This window comes from Felis catus, chromosome D1, assembly GCF_018350175.1.
Source record: "Felis catus isolate Fca126 chromosome D1, F.catus_Fca126_mat1.0, whole genome shotgun sequence".
Classification (NCBI taxonomy): Eukaryota; Metazoa; Chordata; class Mammalia; order Carnivora; family Felidae; genus Felis; species Felis catus.
In genome coordinates, this window is record NC_058377.1 from 25,407,884 (window position 1) to 25,431,529 (window position 23,646).

The 23,646-nt window shown below is 45.2% G+C and overlaps 1 protein-coding gene across 1 annotated transcript in view; it reads right to left on the reverse strand.

The window, feature by feature from the left end:
• ETS1 (ETS proto-oncogene 1, transcription factor) overlaps nucleotides 1-23,646 on the reverse strand; it is a 129,703-nt gene that overhangs the window by 84,598 nt on the left and 21,459 nt on the right. The window contains 1 exon segment of the mRNA XM_023239297.2: nucleotides 14,416-14,560. Within this exon segment, the coding sequence (XP_023095065.1) occupies nucleotides 14,416-14,560 (145 nt within the window).

Sequence of the window (23,646 nt, forward strand, 5' to 3'; positions counted from 1 at the left end):
ATACAAAGAGCCTTATGGAACAATCTTTGGATTTTGTCTGAAAAGCTTGGGGGGTTATTTGTTTGTTTTGTTTAGTTTTTTTTTTTTTTTTAATTTAGTAACTTCTTAACTGATTTTAAAATCCTGGGTAGTTTTCATGATCTTCCCGACAGAGGAATCTCATAACCCTGTTTTACTTATCCAACAGACCTTAACTGAGTGCCTGTGACAATTCAGGCACTCTACTAGGTACTAGGAACAGGACAAGGACAAAAGCCTACACTCAAGGTGCATATAGACTAACAGGAAAGGCAAAAACCAGTGATCGCAATACAGTCGGGTAATCTCTACAATTCAGATACTCACCACTATTGGGGGAATGCAACCGGCGCCTGAACTAAGAGATTGACAATGATGACAATGATAATAATAATAATAACAATAACCCTTATAAATTTAGAAGATAAGATTGACAGGACTTGTACCCAACTTAATATTAGGATATAGTGGTCATCAGGTGTTTTGGTATCCCTATAGTTTTCCCCTCTTCTTTCGGTACAGGACCCCTCCCACTTCCCTTCTAGAAAACATAAGACAGGAGCTAAGAGAGAAGGAGGAGAAGGAGAAAGAAAGAGAAAGAGGGCAAAGGACTTGACAAGATCATTGATTCCGTAGGGTTCCCCATACTGGCTCTTCTGGACTTCTCAGTTCTGTAAATCAAGAAATTCCCTCTTAAATTTAAGCTAGTTGAGCCAGATTTCTGCCACGGGCAAACCAAGGGTCCCAGAAAGGAGGGTGTCAATAATAGCTAGTTTTCAAGGCTGGTGATTGGTAGATCACTTGGTCGGACAGGACGAAGGGTGTAGGTTAGGTTACAGAGGCAGGAGAGAAAGCGATGAACTCAGGTGGATAACTGTGTGATATCCAGGTGAACTATTCATAGGAAAAAATATCCAGAGGATAGACTTTAACGGTAACCATTAACTTATGAAACCAAAGTGCCCTTTCCCCCGAAGTATTCTTTAACTGACACATCTTCTTTAAAGGGATGTATTATTTTTATAATAATTACTGCAAAGAAAGTAAGCAGGGCATATATGCTCATGGTGAAATAGTAGCACACACCAGAAGGAGGGAAATGATTATGTGTTTTAAAGCAACCCAAACTGCACACAGCCTCGCTTGCTTTCCTCTTGCTTTTCACTTTGGTTAGAGGGAGGGAAGAATGATTAATTTCCATCTGCCCACCTGCCATAGATATTGGCAAATTGGGTATCGTAAAGATTACGTAAGTGACTGATAGCAATGGGAAAAGATTCAGAATTACATTTCAAACCTTCTGCCCTTTGCCCCCAAATCTTACTGGGTGAGTTCTCCTAAGGGCATGCTTCGCTGCATCCCCTTTTTGCTTCACTCATTGAAGAAACTCTAAAAGATTATTCTCAAAGTCAATAGCTTTCTTTTCATGCCTGACCTGCTCTTTCCCACTTGATGGCTTCCTAAAACATTCCCTTGAGGGGCGCCTGGGTGGCTCAGTCAGTTAAGCGTCTGACTTCAGCTAAGGTCATGATCTCACAGTCTGTGGGTTGGAGCCCCGCGTCGGGCTGTGTGCTGGCAGCTCAGAGCCTGGAACCTGCTTCGGATTCTGTGTCTCCCTCTCTCTCTCTCTGCCCTTCCCCCACTCATGCTCTGTCTCTCTCACTCTCAAAAATGAATAAATGTTAAAAAAAAAATTAAAAAAAAAAATTCCCTTGAAGTTCCCTTAAAAGGTTTCAAAATTTTTGTCTTACATTATAGAAGTGGAAGGATAATAAAAAATTACTCAACCTACTTCAGAAATAACCAGAAAGATATTTGAGAGGATAGGCAATTCACAAACTCCTGGAATAATGGATTTCAGAGTTAAATTTCACCAAAGCTCATCTAAATCCCTCTTTTCCCATTTTTTCTCCATTTTTTCCCCTCAGTCTCCAGTGGATCTGAAGGGGTCCTGGTAACTCCCTGATAATACTTTACAAAGAAGAGGGAAGTCCTCATAGTTTTTTAATCTTAATTGATTTTATACTCAGCTCCAACTCACTGCTTACCTGAAGCCCGATTTCTATGAAAGGCAGTGAAAAATTTGAAGAGGAAAAGTAATTCAAGCAAGGGAAGAGGAGTGTTCGCTTGATATAGCACTTGATGGCACAGCACCAGTAAGGTTGAAAATGTCCTAATTGTGGAAACCACCCTAAGTGGTACAGGAAAGCAGTTTTCCTTATATATTTCACAACAGTTTTCAGGTGCTCTTTGATGTAAAAATAGGTAGAGAGCAAAACCGGGGTTCCTTCAGTTCCACTAAAACTTGTGAGAGCAGGAAGAAATTTTGAAAAGACAGATGGAAAAGTGATTATTTACTAAACATACATATTATACATATTATATATAACATCTAATATATTATATACAGAATTATATATTATATATTATATGTGGAATATAATATATAATTATATATTATATATTTTAATATATTATATATTGTATACGGAATTTCCCTCCTCCGTAGCACAGTCAGTAGGGCTGGGAGAGGCAGGCAGCCCCGGGGGAAATGTGGATAAATACACTGAGGCCAGAAGCCCCATCTCTGAGCCCCTCACCCCTGCCTGCTCCCAATTCTGCTTAGAGACATTTCCATTCCATTCTTTTCCAAGGCTCCCCCTCTCCCGTCTCCAGAGCAGCAGCCCCGAATCACATTGAGTTGAAAATAAAGAAATGCTTTTCCTAAAGAATTCGCACACAAATAATCTCATTACCCAGCGCTTGGGTTTATACAGCAGACGTCTTCTGCCAGGGGGAAAAAAAAGCACTCTACGCTCACTCACACGGAACAGCTGCGAGGAGAAAAATGGTATTTAATTCATTGTGAAATATTCAACAATGGCTACACTGCACTTTTAAAAGCCTTTTGATAGTAAAACCCACAGAGAACAGCCCATCCTGTGTGCTGAAAAGCAGCTTCCCCACAATTAGTCCCTCTATTCAGAGGTCTGAGAAGTCTGTGTAAACTTCAGCACGTGCTGTGTTCACTGTGGATAGCTTCAAGGGTATAACCTTTCACAAACTTCTTAGGGTTTAGTCTTGCTCAGCGACTCTGTCTGCTCCAAATGCTAGTTGGTGGAGAAAGAGAAAGGGGGCGAAGGGAGTGTGATGCTTAGGTGACAGACCCTAAGTGAATGCCCAGCAGAGAAAAACACATTCTCCCAAGAGGCCTCGCAGATGACCGCGCTCCTTCGTGCCCAATGTCAGACTAAAAGGAACCGGAGAGTAGGTCCAGAAAGATAGGCTACCCAGGCTCACTGTCTCTATTCAGCCCCAAGATTTTCATGGGTCTCTGGTTTGTGGAAAAACTAGGAAACTTACATTCTCTTATCCCATAGGGCAGGCATTAGCCACTAGGCATAAGGCAACAGTGAAGTCCTAAGTACGTTTTGGGGGCAGGTCAAGTTTGCTTCATGGTTCAGACCATGGGCTTTGGGGTAGGATCCCAGTTGAAATGACCTTCTCCCTACCTCCCAGAGTTACAGCTAGACTTCTTTGGGGAAGCAAAGTTACCTCTCCGGGCCTCATTCATCTCATCTGCAAAATGGGTCATAAGATCACCCTCACAAGAAAGTTTGAAGAGTGAAATCACCACATATGTGCGATTCTTAGCATACAGAAAGTATTTAATGAGTGACAATTAGTCGTCCTCTCAATCTGTTCTAGAAAGAAGGCAGGCCTTCTCTTGCACAATAAGAATATTTAAAATTAAACAAGAATGGGATATGGACTATTTTTTACTCTATATTCTTAATTCTTTTAATTAATCAGGAGAGAAGCCACAGGAAATAGAGACAGGCACAGCTATCTAACTGGAAATTCTGAGGGAGCTGAACCATGCTGGAGAAAAAAAATTAAAAAATAAAAACTAAGAGTCAAAGGAATTTTGCATCACGATAGGTTGGCTTTGTTGTTCAGTAACTTTAACCTCAGATTTTCAAAGCACAGAGTACTGATGAAATGCCTGAATATTTCAGGTATGGCTGAAGCAGACACAACTCTTCTGTTCTTTCCAGTCTTTACTCAACTGTCCACGAACAGGGCCGCAGGCATGTCAGCCACTTTCATTATAAAACCCAACATTCAACTTATCAACGCGATGTAAGCCCTAAGCCCTGTTCAGTTAAGAACGTCCACCTGTACTGACCAAAGAAGAAAATGCTGAGATGTCACTGGGCAGTTCAAAGTAGCTGACCCAGGGTGGGGTAATCTCTCTCCCTAGATGGAAGACTTCTGAAAAAGGTCTCCATTTGGCCAAGCCAGTTTGTGGGTGCGGATGGATATAACAGCCAATGGTTCCACAAGAGGCCAAAGGTCAGAAATGAGGGCTGAGACCCTGAAGAATGCCCAGAGTGGGAGGCAGTTGGCTGGGAATATGCAGCTTCTGGAGTTTTGTGGGCCATCATTGTTTCTGTCCACGTTGCTGGTGGGGGTGTCAGCTCTGGACTCCCGCGCCCCTCCGGAGGCAGTGTTTCCACGGCTCACTTTCCACCCCCCGGAGGATAGCGGTGCTGGTCTGTCACCAGAGGCAAGTCTGTGAGAAGCAGATCACCGGGTGACTCTCCTGCGGCACTCGGAAGTGGCCTGGAGTGCTCTGCCCCTCCCCCATCTCCACCTCACAGGAGAGAGGCCGCAAATCCATAACCTTCATGGACGTTTGAAGAGATATTTTATTTTATTTTATTTTATTTTATTTTATTTTATTTTATTTATTTTGAGAGAGTGGGAGACAGAGTGCAAGCGGGGAAGGGACACAGAGAGAGAATCCCAACCAGGCTCCACCCTCAGCTCGGAGCCTGATGCGGGGCTCAATCCCACGACCCTGAGATCATGACCTAAGCCGAAATCAAGTCAGACGCTTAACCGACTGAGTCACCTGGGTGGCCCTGAAGAGATCATTCTAAAAGAGCATGAAATGAAAGGGGGTGTTGGAAAAGAAAAAGGAGAGATGCGGCTGGACTTCAGCCAAGACTTCAATGCCCAGTGTCTCTGACACAATGGGATAGACTCAGCTTCCAGATTTAAATACACTCTCTTGGGCCTGGCCAGAGTGGTGACAAAGGATTGATAGGAAGGAAGCTTCCACCGCAGAATTCAGTCCAGTTCAACAAAATAGGCCTTGCATACTCTCCACATACAGCATGCTGAATGCTGCAGGGGGTACAAAAGTACCTTTTCTCTTGGACAGCAGTAGTTCTTAACTTCTTGGGGGTCTCAGATCACTTGGAGAACCAGAGGAAAGCCACAGACCCTTTGGAAAACTCCTTGCACGCAATCGCGGAGGCATCACGCCTTTCTGAGTCTCAGCCAGGTCAAGCACCCCTGCTCTATGAGAATCTGCAGGTCTGAGACTTGGCAGAAAGCTGTCAGGGTTGATTAACACGATGTATGAAGCCGGTAAGAAATCCAGAGAACAGCAAAGGTGACCAGAACCCTGCTTCTGTGGCTATTCAAATCACCCACACCTCTGTTTCTCAGGCACCACTGCATCGAGTCCAGGGAGACGTGGGAAAGAGGCAGAACAGCCTGGGGAATCAGCCCTTTTGTCTTGTTTTGTTAATGCCACCCTGCAAGGATGAGAGGTCCCACAGGTCTATTTTTTTCAGCAGCCAGAGAGTCCGAAAGAGCCACTCATTTTCACAGAGGTGGGAAGTGCATCTCACTGGGGTGTTCAGGAATGCACTGGGGGACGCACGCCCCTATTTTTATAAACCAGTGATCTGGGACAGGGGGTGATCAACTGACTAGATTGCCACACAGGGGCAGGGTCTGAACGGAAAGCTGCCGGACCACTCACACTGGCAGCCTCGGAGAGCCGAAGGTGGCCCTATACATCAGCGGAAAGGTAATTTCTCTCACAGTGCAATTAGGACTCACGTTTGGCCTCTGACCTCTGGCCCAAGAGATATTTATGCTCTCCAGACAGAGAGCAACAGGGCGAGGGAGTGAAGGTCCAAGCTGAAGCAAGGCATTTAAGAGGGAAGGGAAGAAAGGAGGGGAGGACAGGAAGGAAGGAAGGAAGGAAGGAAGGAAGGAAGGAAGGAAGGAAGGAAGGAGGGAGGAAGGGAGGGGGGAAGGGAGGAAGAGAAAGAAGAGAGAAGGGAAGGAATGAATGGAAGGGAGGGGGCAGAAGGAGACAGGAACCTGATCAATTTACAGCAATCTATGAAATTGACTTTGGTGTTTGCTATTTCCATGTTCAGTGTGGTGTTTTGTTCCTCACCCTAATTCTGTGAGGGAGGCACTATTGTCTTATAAATCGGCAAACTGAGGCTCAGAAGGGCTCAGTGATTTGGCCCTGGGTACAGAGCTTGTAGGCAGCAGGGCCAAAACCTTGACCCCGAAAACCCTCGCGCTCGTTTCTAAACGGTAACAATCCACACGTGTGCTCTGGGTAGAGCGTTAGGCTCCCCTACCTATCTCTCTATCTCCCTGACCTACCTAGAACTCCCTCCGACCTCTTGCAACACTGCATCTCAGTGCAGAATCTCTTCTGTTCCAACCGTCTCTTTCCAAAGCCAGGCCATGGGCAGATGTGCTACCACAGACTGAATGGAAGGCATTCAGGCCCAGGGAGTTCACTCCCCTCTCCTCTCCTCCCTGTCTGGATCTAGATTTAAAAACTCTCTCGTCCTCCAGCGCCCTACCTCCTGGCTCTCTCCGCCCGCGCCAGCTTCGCTGGCAGCGCGGGGGTTAACCCGCCAGCCCTGCGGAGCAATGATTTCTGTTTTATTTCAGCAGGGGAAGTGTGTGCCTGCCTGATTAGCCTGATGGTTTCCTCTTTTCCCATAACCTCCAGACCCCCATGGCCCAAGTGTTTACTCTCTGAAATAAAAAATCTGCTGGTGTTTTTCTTTTTGTGTGCTCGTGTATTTTGGGAGGATTGCAGAGGAGGGAGGCGGGGTAGGGGTTAGGGACGCGGAGGCTGGGGGAGGGAGCGAGACGCCTCCCCCTGCGGGCGGCCCTCCCCCACAGAGCCTCCTCCAGCTGCGGGCTCCAGGCTCAGACCCCTGGCCGCAGTGCAAGAAAGAAACTTATTAATGAGGGAGCTGGGTCGCCTGCTTCAGCAGCTATAAACACAGAGAACATCTGGAGAGAGAGAGTAAGAGTCTCTCCGCGGCCAGACACTGAGAAAAACAGGCTGTCTCTGCTCATCCAGCCCCCCACCCCTGCACGGTCCCACGCAGCCCTCTCCTCCCTGCCGGACTCCAGCTCCCACACCATTCACCCGGCCGGAGCTTTCCATTCACAGAGTGCAGCGGGGCCGGCTGAGCCAAGCGGGGGCCGACGCCAGGCGCAGCATCCACCGTCCCCAGCCACCCTCCACCCCCCACTCGAGGAGTGCCAGAAGAGGGGTCAAACTGCTTGAATCAAATAAGAACTCGGTGCCCCGGGGACCTTTTCCCAACTCGGACCAAATATTTGTGGTTTGAAAAAGTTCAGAGAACTTTTTTTTTTCCCCTCCTCCTCCCCAGCCCCCTGGGATTTTCAGTGCAATGTTGTTACATCCTAGGATTTTTGAGAAGCAATGCAGAGAGGGTAGCCAACAGAATGCTTGTATTCTGATTGTAACTCCGCGAACGGGTTCTTCTTCCGGGGGTCCTTCCTCCCCAAGCATCTACAGAGATGATTCATATCTGTGAAGACCTTTCCACTGCTTACTGCCCTGGGCTGCTGAAGTCATGAGAGAGAGAGACTCTGGGCCCTGGTGGGGGTGGAGCTTCTCTTTCTGGTCCTTACCAGGCTCCCTTCTCCCTTCACTGGTGAAAGGAGACACATAAAGGATAAAATGGGAGGGTGTCAGAAAATTGCCCTTGGGCAAGATGAGTGGGCAAGATTCATTGGATAAGGGTGGGGCATCTAGTTACTTTGGCTCATGCTGAAATCATGCTGAAATGCACAAGAAGGAAGGTAACATTTATTGACCACCTGCTAGAGGTCATGGCCTTTTAAGTGTTACCCCCGTTTAAAAGGAGGAAAAGAAGCAGGGTCTGCCTTGCTTCTGGTTGCAATCAGCACACGTAGCCCACCTGTAAAAGGTGAGGTCACAAGATTCCAGGCACGTCGATGCTCTTTTTCCATTATGCCACCGCTAAACCCTTTGTTTGGACTCAACACCCTTCCGCTTACACTCAAACTTCTTCCGATCAGTTCTTGTAATCTGAAGATGAGATAGCCCAGGCTCGAAAGCTGCCAAGGGGTCAGGAGGTGGGAGTAGAAAGGAGGAGGCGATGTGACGTTGGCGAGTAGGAGCAAATTGAGTCCGTGGCCAGAGCGATAGCCTTCGTTTATGGAGAAGAGGGTCAGGCATTTGTAGACATCTCATGACCGGAAGACCAGAATAATATAGCAAGGGTGGAGGGTCGTTTTTTTGCATATAGAGTCTCTTCCTAATGCACTACATGCGCAAGGCAGGCCCTGCTTCTTTCCCTCCTGGCAACCTCTCGTCCTCTCTGGTCCTCTCAGAGATGGGATGCAGGTGGGGAGAGGGTACTTTTGCATCAAGCTTCTCTCAGCCCTGTCCCCTGGATGTGACTTGTCAGGGCAGCTGGGCCCCAGCCAGGGCCTTCTGCGAATGGCCAAAACCTAAGACACGGTTAGACCTTCCTCCTTCCCAAAGGCGGCATCTATCAAGTCAGCATCTGAGAAGGTCAGAATTTTCCCCCAGAGGAATGATGCACATCACAACAGCCCAGAAACCCACATACACACACAGGATCAGAACTGCTTTTAAAGAACCAAGAAACTGAAACAGGTCCTCCAGAGAAGGAAAACACACCCCGAATGAGGAAAGACCAGATATGTGTAGCAGACAGTGTTTAAAATACTGTTCCTTAAAACCGCAGGGCCATCTGAGATAGTCGGTTGAGAGGCCAAACCTGCTATGAGAGTAAACATTTCAGAGCAAGGTGAATGTCCATTCAACAAGTGTGCCTGGCATTCTCTCAATGTTCTCAACGCTTAAAAGCCAAACTGGAGGCATGTTTCTCCTGCTGAAACTTCCCACCTGGTTGTCAATAGCCCTTTCCAAACACTGGCCCGGGTTTGATCTCTCCCAGCCGCCCCGGCCCTCAGACAAAGCCCCAGGAGAGACCAGAAACTCAGTCTCCCGGCACATCTCCCACTTGAACTTCCAAAGTTTATTTGAGAAAGACATTCTTTCATTCTACCATTTTACTAGTGAATTTATCGCGGAAATATTAAAGAGTGAGATCCAAAGTCGCACACGCTGCCAAACATTATCTTATGAATAAGTATAATATTTCACACGGGAACCATTTCTTCTATCGTGTAAACGTACCCCCCCCCCATACACGCTTGAACAACGTTGCTTCGAGACAAGGGGTGAGTCTTCCCCTTCTCCGTGCATCTGTTTCCAGTGGATGGCACTCGACCACCCAAAGTGTTCAACCAATCAGTGGGGTCACTTTATGACTCAATGATGCTCAGACATTTCTGGACATTTCGGGGCAAGGAGTGATGATCGCAAACATTCATATCGTGCTTACTAAGTGACAGCACTGCTTTGAGCTTTACATAGATTAAGTTAGTGGTTTTCAAAGTGTGGTCTCTGCACCAGCAGCAGCTGCAGCAACAGCACCTAAGACTTTGTGAAAAATGCAAATTCTTCAGCCTTACCCTAGACTCACCGAATCAGAAACCCTGGGGATAGAACCCAACAACCTGCGTTTCAACAGGCCCTCCAGGTGATGCTGACACTTTGAGAACCCCTGGTGTACAGGAGGAAACGGAAGTACAGAGACAAAGTAAGTTGCCTAAGCTCACCCGGTTAGGAAGAGTTGGTGTGCAAACCCAAGCAATCTGGCTCCAGAATCAGGATTCTTTACCAACATACTCTATATACTTCCTCTCTCGTGAAGAATTAAGAAGTGGAAAGCATGCTGTAAATGTGAGCAGGTGACGTTTTTACCGTGTTTGATGACCAAAAGCATGCCAAGGTGCATTCTACAAGAAGAAAAAGAGCGTTGTCTTACTTCTGAAATCAAGGACCGTGGTAATGACACTATAGGTTCATTCCCATAAGGGTATAAGTTGGGTATACTGTGTTCTGCAGCTACAGACGGCCCTAAGCAGTTATTTCGGAAAAGGGAACCCCGGTTACAGCGTCATATCCGTAAGTTTGGCTAATTCAAGACAAATCCACCCGTGAAATGAAAAATAACTTGATAGGATATCACTCTGGAAGGGTGGTCCATAAGCATCGTATTTTCTGATATGCACTCTTGTCATTCATAATACTGACATTAAATATGGACGGGTGTTAATCAGAGGGATGGACTGTGGTCTTGTGGCCTGGGTGCTCAGTTGGGTCTCCGATGTCAGTTTTCTAGTTCCCAATGGAAAACAGGCACGGCATGGCTCCAGCTGGGTCTGGCACCACTCTGAGCTCACTGGCCCTATCCCAAAATGGTTTGCCATCTACTCCGTCCCTTCTCAACAGGGCTGCGGTTAGGAACTAGTCATAATAGTTAATGGCAGTGAAATGTCAATGAGTTCTTAGGGGCAAGAACTCAGAGACTGACAGAAAAAGTGATTCTAGCTATGATGATTGAGAGGAAGGGCTGATGTTGGGGACACAAGAGAGGACGGGAACAGAGAGGAGGCAGGGTCAGTGGGCTCCACTCCAGTCAGACTATAAACAGTAACAGACATTTCGGCCGTGTCTCGTGTAAGGGGCTCCATTGATTCACAAGGCTCCCTGACAGAGGGATGACGAAGAGCTGAGACAGAAAGGGCCATTCATTCATGCAGAACACCAGCTCGCCGTCCCCATTGGCTCCTGCGAATGGCTCCAGGCTGATAGGGAGGAGGGGGAAGAGGCGGACGGGAGGCGGAGGTAGAAATAAAAGAAAATGATGACTACAAGATTGTCATGAAGAAATGTACAGCTGCACAGGCAATTGCATGCAAATGTGGCTTCCCTTTTTAGCCGTATAGTTAATGTCCTCAGATTCATCTGTTGTGCTCTTTCATATCATATCATCTTCCCCTCCCCTTCTCGCCTTGTCTTTTTCCGGGCTCCCCTTCGTCTGCCTTCCCATTCAGCTTTCGTTTTCTCTTCCCATCCTCCTCCACTTCTCTACCAATACCTTTATTTCCTGCCTATTTCCACCCTTCACTGTCTTCCTCAGCAGCTTCTTTTACTGTCTATTCTTCGGTCCAACCCATTCTTGACTCTCTTGGTTACTGAGTATTCTCCCCCCCTCCACCCCCCCACCCCCCCTTCCCCGCTCACCTGGCAGGCTCTCTCCCACTCACGGCTTCTCTTCGCTTCATTCTCTCTCTTCCCTCTCCCTCCCTCACCCCCTTCCTCCTCCTCAGCCTCTGCCCCTCCTTGAATAGGAGCCACATTATTAGCAAAGGGCCTAATGTTCCTGGAGTGCCCCTCCTGCTGGGTATTCCAGTCACTGACAGATGTGGAGTCCTTGGAAAAGAAGTTCATTCATCCCTTCTGCGAGCACAAAACGTGAGACAGGAGCGGGGGTGGGGAGTGGCCATGAGACGGAGGACGGGAAGGAAATTGAAGTTAAAAATAGGATAAAAGGAGATGAAAAAAAAATGTAGCGTATTTTTTTTCTCTCTTTCTTCTTACTCAACACATCTCCAAGGAAATGTGCTGCAGCTGGAGAAATCATTGGTTGGTCCACATCTTCATTTCCCTTCTCTATAACCCCAAATCTCCTTCCAAAGGACACCCATCACTGAGGAGGGCTGGACCACAGCCCAGAAATAATCGCTGCAACTACTTCGTCTGGACAGCTCAAAAGGCAAAGGAGGGGCTGCAAAAGCTCAGGGTTCTTGCCAGATACTTCCATCAGAGGGAGCCTAGGGCAGAGGGAACTGCGGACCTCACATTTGCCACCAAGGCACAGCTCCCCATGGAGGCTTTCTAGTATTTTCTGAGCTGTGGTTGTTGACAACCCAGGTCCTTTTAGGACCCATCTTCCCATCTTACTAAAAAGCCACCAGTCTGGGTGACCCCAGCTCCCTCCTTCTTGCAACAATAAAAGGGACGAAGTGGGGAAAACGACTATATCATATGGCTCTGAATCCTTGCATTTTAAAGCAGCTTTGCCCTGAGAGGGTCTTCCCATGCATCACAGACACTGTGTCATTGGCTCCGAAAAAAAACTTCCTTTGCCTTTGAGGACCTTGACAAAGAAAAGAATGAAAAAACCATCTTTGCTTGGGAATTTATGTAGTTCTCAGCTGGGAAAAAAAAAAAAAAAAAGGACCACGTCTTTTAGCTATGAAGAAGGGACATCTAATCTTGAGGCCATGGACCAGTGTGGAATAGCCTCGGCTATTAACACGGCGTAACTTGCATCAAACAGAAGCACCGTCTAGAGCAGAGAGGGTTAAGGCAAGGTAACTTTAACCTGGATTGCATTCGAAGACACAAGACTTAAGCCCAGCGGCATTGGTAAGTTTCAAGAATTATACAAATAGAGGCACAACCGTTCTGACCTTCTGCTTATACAAGTGAGACCTATTTGTTTAGGGGCATCTGGGTGGCTCAGGCAGTTGAGCATCCAACTCTTGATGTCAGCTCAGGTCATGATTGAGCCCCGCATCAGGCCCTGCACCTGCTTAAGATTCTCTCTCTCCCTCTCCCCCTGTTTCTCTCTCTCAAAAAAAAATTTTTTTTTTATTTAAAAAGATCTATTTGTTTAGAATCATAAAGGATGACTTTGTTTATCTCTTAGAATTTTAAGTCCTTAAGTCTAACCTGTGAACAGGTGCAAAATCCTCCCTGTCTCCTGTTTAAATGGGTAGATAGTTACTGAGACACTTGTATTTATGCTTGGGAGAACCGAGCAGAAAGTGACAGCATAATGTCTGGTGTCTGAAATCCAAGGGCAGTGCCCCGAAGAATATGACAAATATCAATGGCTATTGACTTGAGAGACTAGGGAACACAAGGATTGATTTCATTCTGCCCTAGAGAAGAGCCAGGCAACTGGAAAGCAACTCACATGCCTTCCTCCCAACTCCCACCAAGATGCTACAGCATCTTGCTTTGTGTCTTGGTATTTCTGGTCAAAGACGAAGAATGGGCAACAAAACCAACACTTGTGTTCTCTCTCCACTATTATATAAAGTAGTATACCATATCGTTATGTGGAGTAAAGAAACATTGAACAAAAAGTTGCATTTAAGTTAGTGCCCCAGTGGCTTTCTCCCTATGTTAGCCTCAGAATTACATATTTTATTTTATTATTTTTTTTAAGTTTATCTGTTTCTTTTGAGAGAGAGTGTGTGAGCAGGGGAGGGGCTGAGAGAAAGAAAGAGAGAATCCCAGGCAGGCTCTGCTCTGTCAGCCCTGAGCCCAACATGGGGCTTGAACCCACAAACCATGAGATTATGACCTGAGCTGAAACCAAGAGTTGGACACTTCACCCACCGAGCCACCCAGGCACCCCCGGAATTATATATTTTCCATTTGTGAGAGTAATGAGATTTCTTAGGCTAAGAATTCATCCTGGAAGAAAATACAGATTTGAACTGGCTTTTTGGTATTTGGATACATAATCTGGTCTCATGATCCATTGAACTTAATAGCAGAACCCACCACTTCAGAATCCCCAAATCAAGGTTTACATTTTGCAGTAAAAAGAAACTAACAAAAACGCTAGCAGGTAAGCACAGACTAATGGAATTTGTGAGATACACGGTGACTTCGGCAAAACAGAATGGGGGTAAGGACGCTCAAAACCTGTCGGGTCTTTGGGAGACAAGACCCGGGGGAGAACTCTCTGGAGGAGTTTGATTCCTGATCACCAGGGGGCAGCACCGTGAGCAGCAAGCCTGGGAGAGAAGAGAATGCTGGGAGGAGAGGAAGGAGGTCTGCAAAGGAGAGCTGAGAGGAGGGAGAGAGGGGGCGGACCAAAAAGAAGCCAGACGCAGGTGGGCACAGGCGAAGAGGTCGAGGACAATGCGGGAAAGAAGATGAATGAAAGAAATGATGTTTTGTAAGAAGGCCAACTGTTTATCCAGCTCTTCCTTCAGGACCGCAGACCTTCTAGGCCCTTTGTCAACAATGAGGCTGCAACGGGTAACTCTCAGGAAATGCACAGTGGACAGAACTATTTACAGAATGGAGACCTGAAGCAACCCCTCTTGGGCTCATTCCTAGAGTTTCATCTTCCTGTTGTTGGAGAAGAAAGCAACTCGGAATTATGGAGAAGTCCGGGGACTTTCCACCGGAGAACAATAGCATCTTGTCCCCACATAAGCCGCGGCAGCTGTTGTTGCTACAGAGAATGCAGCCCTCATCACACTTCGCTGTCCTTCATCTCTATCCGCACCCCGAGCCTCTGTTCATGCTCCTACCTGAGCCACAGTGTTCCAGACCAGTGGGAACTTCCTGAGTGGCCATCTCATCCCAGAAGGGGTAGTAAGCTCTTTGCGGGTGATAACTGGACTGGAAACCACAGGCCATTCGAGGATCTTCGTAGGAGTTGATGGGTCCCTGCCTCTGTGACCAGGAAAAAAATACGGAAATATATTAACCCGAAAATCTCTATACTCTAACCTGAATGGGACAATAACCTCCTATCAAACAGCCGCATGTGAGTAGGAATCATCCATAGATGACAACAAAATAGAACCAACTGTTGATCACCCCTCCCCCCAAAACAGACACAGGGAAGAAGGGTCTCTTACTCAGACTGTGCATGCACTGCCTTTCATCCATTTCTTTAAGCATTGGACAATGACCTTTCCTATTTTTTTAAGTTAATTTATTTATTTTGAGAGAGGGAGAGGGAGGGACAGAGAGAGAGGGAGAGAGAATCTCAAGCAGGCTCCATGCTGCCAGCACAGAGCCCAACGCAGGGCCCGAGCTCAAGAACCAGGAGATCGTGACCCTGAGCCGAAACCAAGAGGCAGACACTCAAGCCACTGAGCCACACAGATGCCCTTCCTAATTTTCAAATACAGACCCAAGATTCACAGCAAGGCAGAATCTTGGCCATCTTTACAGAATCCTGGCTTTTGAATTTTTATGTGATCTTACTCTGTAAGAACACCTCGAACGGATGTTCTTACAAGACATTCCATTATCATGGAACCAGTAGGGGACAAATGCCAAGGGAAAACCAAAAAGTGGGCCTACATAATAATAATCACTCATTTTTCAGTCAATCAATTGTGCAGAAGTTTTGATGATAGTGATTGCCAGACTGAAATTTCCAGCTTCTCCCAATGGATGGGGACTTGTGCCGTCCTTTCATCAGCTTTAGGAAATCCGTAAAATATAGCCTCTACCCAGTACTCCTTAAAGAAGGCAAATGGGCTGTGTAGGCGGCACGCTTGGAGGTGTTTAAACCCTATTCTTTGAAGCTGCGTCTACCTGGATTCAAATCTTGGCTGTACCGCTTACTAGTGAAGGGCCGAGGCCTGTTCCCGTATCTAAATCTCAGTTTACTACTCCATTATAAGATGGGAATAATATCTACCTCATATGTAGGAAGGATTAAATAAAATACGTGTAAGAAAATTATATATAAAACAAAATAAAATATAAAATGCATGTTGGGGCATCTGGGTGCCTCAGTTGGTTAAGTGTTCAACTCTTGGTTTTGGCTCAGGTCGTGATCTCATGGTTTGTGGGTTCCAGCCCCACATCCATGCTGATGGCGTGGAGCCTGCCTGGGATTCTCTCTCTGCTCCTTCCCTGCTCTCTTTCTCTCTCAAAATAAATAAATTTAAAAAATTAAATATATATAATCCATGTCGTAGCCTATGTGAATCCTAATATAAGGTAGATATTATTTTAATGTAACAGGCCCTTAACATTCCTGGGATTGAGCAAGAGGATTAAAAACTAAGACACAAAAGGAGAAGCAGCAGATTCATAGAAAGATTTCCTGAGGAGTCTAATCTCCACTGGCTCAACCTTTATTTTCCTTTTTCTTTTTCATTCTTTCTCTCTTCTCTCATGGTCCTTCTACCTCCATAAAAAAATCTCAGTTAAGAGAATCAAACTCTGCTAGAATTCGATGTGGTTAAATCTATCGATGTTAAGGGGCTAATTAACAAAAATAGCTTCACAGGTGGTATTCTCATCCCTGAAGGGTAGTTTGCTAACCTCCAGTAAGATTCTCTCATTCGAGAATCTCCTATGCCCTCGTTCCCCTTGAGCTGCAGACAAAAACTCAGCCCTATTCTTTTAGATTCAGCATTCACTATCTACACTCTCTTCCCATTTTTCAACTGTCCTTCCCATTTTTCAACTGTCCATTCACTTAAGCTCAGTAAAGACAACGAAGAGAGTATAGTGGCACAGACAAAAATGACCATTGAGGCCCAAAGGACATTTTGCGTGCGTTAATTGGGACAACATTCTCCATAATATTCAAAAAATCATTCAAAGTAGAGCTGGATGAAGTTTACTTTGGGGCTGTTCCACTTCTAACTGGGCCAACAGTGCTGAGAATGTAGTGATACCCTTGGAACTGAACAGAGGCATCTTGAGTTGTTGAGTAGCAAAGGCTAATGCCCTTGGCTTCTGCTCCCAGACCCTGATGAGAACCACTAGAATATAAATGGAGCAATGGTGTTCTGCTACCTATTTGGGTTTGGGACCAAGAAATTTAGGGAAATCATTGGCAAGAACACTCCCCTAAGCTTCAGTCAGAAAACGTTTCCTGAATTCCGGTTCAAACCACTTTGGGGACATTGTATTTTCATATTGTAAGCTCTTGAGGCAACTGCATTTGAATCCCCAAGAATAGGTAAGTCTTCAATAATCCTTTGCAGCTGAATCCATTTGAAACATATTCCCTGGACTCCCTGTGTGTTGTTAATATCTGTCCCCATCTTTTGATATTTCCCCAGAGTCTTTCTCAAAATTCAATGTCAAGTACCCGAGCTGTAGGAATAGGGTCTTGAGTGAGGAAATTTTGATTCTAAATTATATAAAGGAGAAATCTAAGTTGTCTAGCCCTGTTTTCTTTTGGGACAGTGTGTGTATGGTTTGCCTAAACCGTTCTTGCAAGACCCTTCTAAGACAGCAGTCGATAGTACAGAGAGAATTCGTATAGATAGGTAATGGGTAGTCTGTTATAAACCCTGCGAAGGTAAGTAGAAACCTAAGGAGAACATTTTGTTTCTGCATTTGATATCACTTATTTCTTTTTTTACATTCATTACTCAAGTAGAGTTGACATATAATGTTACATTAGTTTCAGGTGTAGACCATAGTGACAAAACAATTCTGTACATTACACTGTGCTCACCATGGTAAATATAGCCTCCATCTGTCACCGTACAATGGTATTACAGCGTTACTGAATATATTCCCTATGCTGTACTTTTTATCTCCACGGGACATATTTATTTTATAACTGGTTGTTTGTATTCTTAATCCCCTTCACCTCATTGGTCCATCCCACAAACCTCCCCCCCTCTTGCAACCATCAGCTTGTTTTCTGTATTTACGAGACTGTTTCTGTTTGTTCATTTGGTTTTTTTTTTTCTTTTTAGATTCCACATGTCAGTGAAATCATATGGTATTTGTCTTTCTCTGTCTGATTTATTTAACTCAGCATAATACCTTCTAGGTCTATCTGCGTTGTCACAAAAGACAAGATTTCATTCTTTTTTTTATGGCTAAGCAATATTCCTCTGTGTGTGTGTGTGTGTGTGTGTGTGTGTGTGTGTGTGTGTGTCTCATATCTTCTTTGTCCATTCATCTGTCCATGAACACTCGGTGTTGCTTCCATATCTTGACTATTGTAAATAATGCTTCTATAAACATAGGGGTGCATGTATCTTTTCAAATTATGGTTTTTATTTTCTTTAAGTAAATAACTACCCAGTAGTGAAATCATTGAATCGTATGGTAATTCTATTTTTAATTTTTTTGGACGAAACTCCATACTGTCTTACCCAGTGATTATGTAACACAGTTTGCATTCCTGCCAAAGTGCATGAGAATTCCTTTTTCTCCACATCCCTGCCCATGCTTGTGGTCGCTTGTGTTTTAGGTGTGAGGTGATATCTCATTGTGGTTTTGATTTGCATTTCCCTGAAGATTAGTGATATTGAGCATCCTTTTATGTGTCTGTTGGCCATTTGTATGTCTTCTCTAAACAAGTGTCTGTTCATGTCTTCTTCCCAGAAGAATCTGGATTATTTGCACTTTGTTTTTTTGGTGTTGAGTTGTATAAGTTCTTTATTATTTAGGATATAAAGCCCTTATCGGATGTACCATTTGCAAATATCTTTTCCCGTTGGGTGGGTTGTCTTTTTGTTTTGTTGATGGTTTCCTTCACTGTGCAAAAGCTTTTCATTTTAGTGTAGACCCCAAAATTTATCATTGCTTTTGTTTCCCTTGCCTGAGGAAACACATCTAGAAAATGTTGCTAAAGGCTATGTCAAAGAAATTATTGCTTATGTTTTCTTCTAGGAATTTAATGGTTTTGTGTCTCACATTTGGGTTTTTAATACACTTTGAGTTTATTTTTGTGTGTGGTGTAAGAATGTCCAGTTTCGTTGTTTTGCATGTCACTGTCCAGTTTTCCCAGCACCATTTGTGGAAGAGACTGTCTTTCCCCCATTGGATATTTTTTCCTCTTTTGTTGTAGATTAATCGACCATGTAAGTGTGGGTTTATTTCTGGTTTCTCTATCTCGTTCCATTCATCTATATGTCTATTTTTCAGTACTGTGCCAGTACCATACGGTTTTGATTACTATAGTTTTGTAGTGTGTCTCGAAATCTGGGATTATGATACCTCCAGCTTTGTTCTTTCTCAGTATCGCTTTGCCTATTCAAGGTCTTTTGTTGTTTCACACAAATTTTAGGAGAATTTGTTATAGTGATACGAAAAATGCTATTGGTATTTTTATAGGGATTACATTGAATCTGTTGATTGCTTTGGGTAATATGGACATTTTAACAATATTAATTCTTCCAATCCATGAGCATTGTATGTCTTTTCATTTGTTTTTGTCATCTTCAAAGACTTCCATCAATGCCTTACAGTTTTCAGAGTACAGGTGTTTTACCTCCTTGGTTAAATCTATGCCTAAGTATTTCATTCTTTTTGATGCAATAGCAAATAGGATAGAGACACATTTTTCAGGTTTAAAAGTTTAGACTTTCTCTGCTAAGGAAATGCCACTGATGGCAAGATATACAGTGCCAAGAAGTGCTGAAGGAAAATGATCTAGACGCAAAGTGCAGGAGAGAGATGGAAGGCAGAAGGAGTACTTAGTGGGTTAGGGATAAAGCAATGAGGTTCCAGACCCGGGCAATGACAACAATGTAGCGGTGTGGTGAGTCAACTCCCAGCCTCTGATTAACAACCATGCGCAGCAGCATCAGACTGAATTTATGCGGTTGGCTTTTGTTTTTTGTTTCTTGTTTTTTAGGAATCCCTCCTGCCCGAAACCAGGCTCTTTGTTGTCAGGGATAGTTCATCCATTATTTTATAAATGGAAATCTATTTTTAAGACGTTATTTCCTCTTGAGCTGCCTTCAGTGGAACCAGAGGACCCTATTTTTAAGAATTAGGAGGACATAATGCACCAAGCCTACCGTGAACCGCAAACATCTTTACTGACAGATGCTCCTGGAAGCACCATGATTCTCGTTATCTAGACACCTGCTTGTTTATTAGACATTTCACAAACTGACTTCATACCTATTTCACAGAGTATGAAAATGACGTTTTTACTCAAAAGAACCACATAGCTATTTCCAATTCATTATGAAACTGTCTTAGTTGAGGAGAAAGAAGCAGGTTATTAACAGGTCAGAAATCTGGGCTGCCCAGCCCCCACCTCATTGCCTTAAAAAAGCGCCACCCAAAATGAGTTTGAGTCTCTTCGCTGACACCTTCCTTTCCTGGCTGCAACTGGAGGTTGAACTCATGCGATGCAAGCGCCATTTGCAGCCCCCGTCACAGTTTGAAGAAAACCATCTGACGGGTCCTTGCTTATTCATCCCACAGGCAATTATCGAAAGGAACTAACGCACATCACACACCTGCCCTATGCCAGTTGGTGTGCTAAACATAGTGCAGAAATGGTCACGTTGAATCCTCACCACAATCACGCAAGACGAGTATTTGTATCCCCATTTTACAGAAGAACAAACTGAGGCATTTAGAGGATAAGTAACTGCCCAAAGGCCGCACAGCTAATAAAATAATAAATATAGAATTCACACCCAGTTCTATTTGGTTTCAGACTGTCTTTGCTTCTCCCTGCCCAACATGAAGCTTACTGGCTCTTGTACAGATTCTGAAGAAGGGTAACTGTTGTCCTGGGCTAGGTACTTGACAAATTATGACAACATGCATTTATGGAACAAATTTATACCATGCACCTGGTCTATGCCAAGTTTTATGTTAGATGCTAAGAGCACAGTATGAACAAGAAATGAACTTCACCCTCATGAGCACACAGACAAGTAAACAGGAAATTACAGCAAGGAGATATGACAGGGTTAAGTACCAATGTGCAGGGGGAGGGGAGTGACAGCAGGTAATACTTCCTGGAGGAAGCAAATTAAGGTAACTGAAAGGTTGAGTAAGATTTAGCCTAGAACACTTGGTGGAGGGCCTAGAGAGCAAAAAAAAAAAAAAAAAAAAAAAAAAAAAGACGATCACACTACCTTAAGGTGAAGAGGAACATATAATCTGTTTAAGGAAGAAATAAGAAAGATTCAGAGAGGTGATCTAGAGAGATAAAGACCGTGTTGTTCGGTGGTGATAAGCATGTGGGAAGAGTGTGCTCTTGAACAACGTGGAGGGTAATTAGTAAAAAGTAAAGCTGGTGGGACAGGGTAAGATCACATTGTTGAGGGCCATAAATACCAGACAGGAATCTGGCTCGGGGAGAAAGGCTTCGGAGGTTGCATTAGAGGTAGTGACATGTGCATCAATATGTTCTAGAAGACTCATTTGACTGTGCCAGGTAGGATGGGTTGGGCAGGAGAAGGTGAAGAAGCTGACACAGGCACGAGAGTACCTCACGAACCCTCCTGGAGACTCAGGCCGAAAGAAAAAAAGCAGCACTACTAATCCTAACTCTGTTTAAAGTTTTTATTTTTTATACTAATTTTTGCATTAATTTTGATTTTTGAAAATATTGCATTAAGGCACACGTGGGGGGCTCAGTGGGTTAAGCATCCGGCTCTCAGGTTCTGCTCAGGCCATGATCTCACTGTTTGTGAGTTCGGGCCCCGCATCGGGCTCTGTGCTGATAGTGCAGAGCCTGCATGGGATTCTCTCTCCCTCTCTCTCTGCCCCTCCATCGCTCGCTCTCTCTGTTTCTCAAAATAAATAAATAAGCCTCAAAAAAATTTGTAAACAAAAGAAAATATTGCATTAGGATCTCATTTAGCTTGATGACTGAGCACTGGGACACCCCTTACGTTTTGTCCCCCACCTGAGTGCATCACTGGTGTCCCGCTATTTCTGGTGCTGAGCAGGGGTCCAGGTACAAGGGCAGAGTTAGATCAGGGTTGTGAGGGCAGAGGCGAAGAGGAAACAAGAAACGTAAGTATGTTTCAAAGGGAGAATCAACATGATTTTCTAACTGACAGGAGATGAAGAAAAAGGGAAAATCCCAGATAAGGCTCAGAATGCTTGCTTTTATAATAATGCAAAAGGTGAGTTTAAGTACATAAGTAAGGAGAGAGGAAGAGAATTTCACCTTTAGCTGTGTTTAGATGGAGTGATGACAGAACAGCTTGGTGGGGCGGGGGGTCCCAAAGGTGAACGCAGGATAGGAGAGGACAAGAAAAGTCACAGTTAGCTCTGGAGGCGTGGAACGTCCAGTGAGAGGACAGAGTCAAGAAAAATGGCTGTTCAGACAAAACAGAAAAGAGATCAAAAATGGGTCTGTAAAATTGCCTATAGTTTTACGAGACATGAAAGGGGAAAAAACACCAAAGAAGGGCCTGTTGAAGACAGAGGAAGAAAATCAAGAAAGTGTACAGAGTGGTGGAAGCCAAGGGCAGAGCTTCAGGACCAAGGGCGGTTGGCCAGTGGCCACCAAGAGAAAGATGGCAGCCACACAGCCTTGGAAGGATTGGGGCCCCTCCCCCAGGCGTCTCAGGGAAAGCACACATTTTGCCCTGCTCTACCACACACAAGGTGACGAGCTGCCTGGGGAACAGCACTCCTCCCTGGCCTCTCGGGGGCTGTCAGAGGACATAGCCAAGCCTACATGCTTCACCTTTATGATACTGCAAACAGATAAAACAAAAGCCAGGAAACGCAGAAACTACCAGGACGATGGACACACGCTCTCCCTGCTCTACTCTGACGGTGGTGAGCCAGCTCTAATGGCCAGCACAGCAGCTGACCACCTCCATTAGCCCGCCGGTCAAGGTCTCATGTACTTTATGACCTCTCCTGAGCTCCACCTCTCAAAGTTTCAGAGTCTGAGGCCTCTGTCTTCCCCCGCCCACGTCTCCCTGCTGCTTTTTCTTCACAACCGCCTCCTCGCCCTTCCCCACCCAACCCTGCCAGACCTCACAGCTTTTGCCTGTTGTCTGCCTTCTCCCTGCCCCCCAAAATTGGAAAAGGGGGGATAGGGGAATACTTTTACAACACGAAATCACAAACATATGGAGTTCTCATGTTTAGAAGGGTATGTGAGGGGCGCCTGGGTGGCTCAGTCGGTTGGGCGGCCGACTTCGGCTCAGGTCATGATCTCGCGGTCTGTGAGTTCGAGCCCCCCGTCGGGCTCTGTGCTGACAGCTCAGAGCCTGGAGCCTGCTTCCGATTCTGTGTCTCCCTCCTTCTCTGCCCCTTCCCTGCTTGTTCTCTCTCTCTCTCTCTCTCTCTCTCTCTCTCTCTCTCTTTCAAAAATAATAAACATTAAAAACATTAAAAAAAAAAAAAGAAGAGTATGTGTGATCCATTCTTCAAGTCCATTTCTGTCGTTAGCCAAGCAACCTTGAATGTCCTAGTGTTTGCCTACTAATTCCCTCCTTTCTCTTCCCTATGTGGGCTCAGCACACAATCTCTGTGGAAGCAAACCTGTCTTTTCTTGGATCGACTTCTGACTCCTAGGCGTTAGCCTTAGTATGAGGCCACGAGCATATGAGACCCAAGAACTATTTCTAGATGCTGCTGTTTACAAAAATAAATTAAAACAACAACAAAAGACATTTACGCCCAGAAGCGAAGCTAAGTGAGCCCTGGATGTCTGCTTCTGCGGAGATAACTGTGTTTTTCTAGGCGTGTCACAGATGTTCATGCGCTCTAGTAGGCAGACTGAAGACTGGGAACCAGGAAGCCTGGATTCAAGTCCCGCTCTGCTCCTAAGGAGCTGTGTAACCTCCAGCCTGTCACTTAACCTCTTTAGCTTTTGTTTCCTAAGGAGGCTAGCCCCACTGATCTCCGGCCTCCTTTCCAACTCCGTTCTCGCCTTCTGCCACCCTGTCCCCATCCTTTCTCCTGACCTGTGACCAACCGCCCCCATAAGTAGAGAAGCCTGTAGAGCCAAACGTTGCTCGTAGTCATAGTTTGGATTCATGGCATACGATGTCCCCCCTAAATTTCCGAAAGTCTTCATAGCATTGTCCTCGTTCTATCCT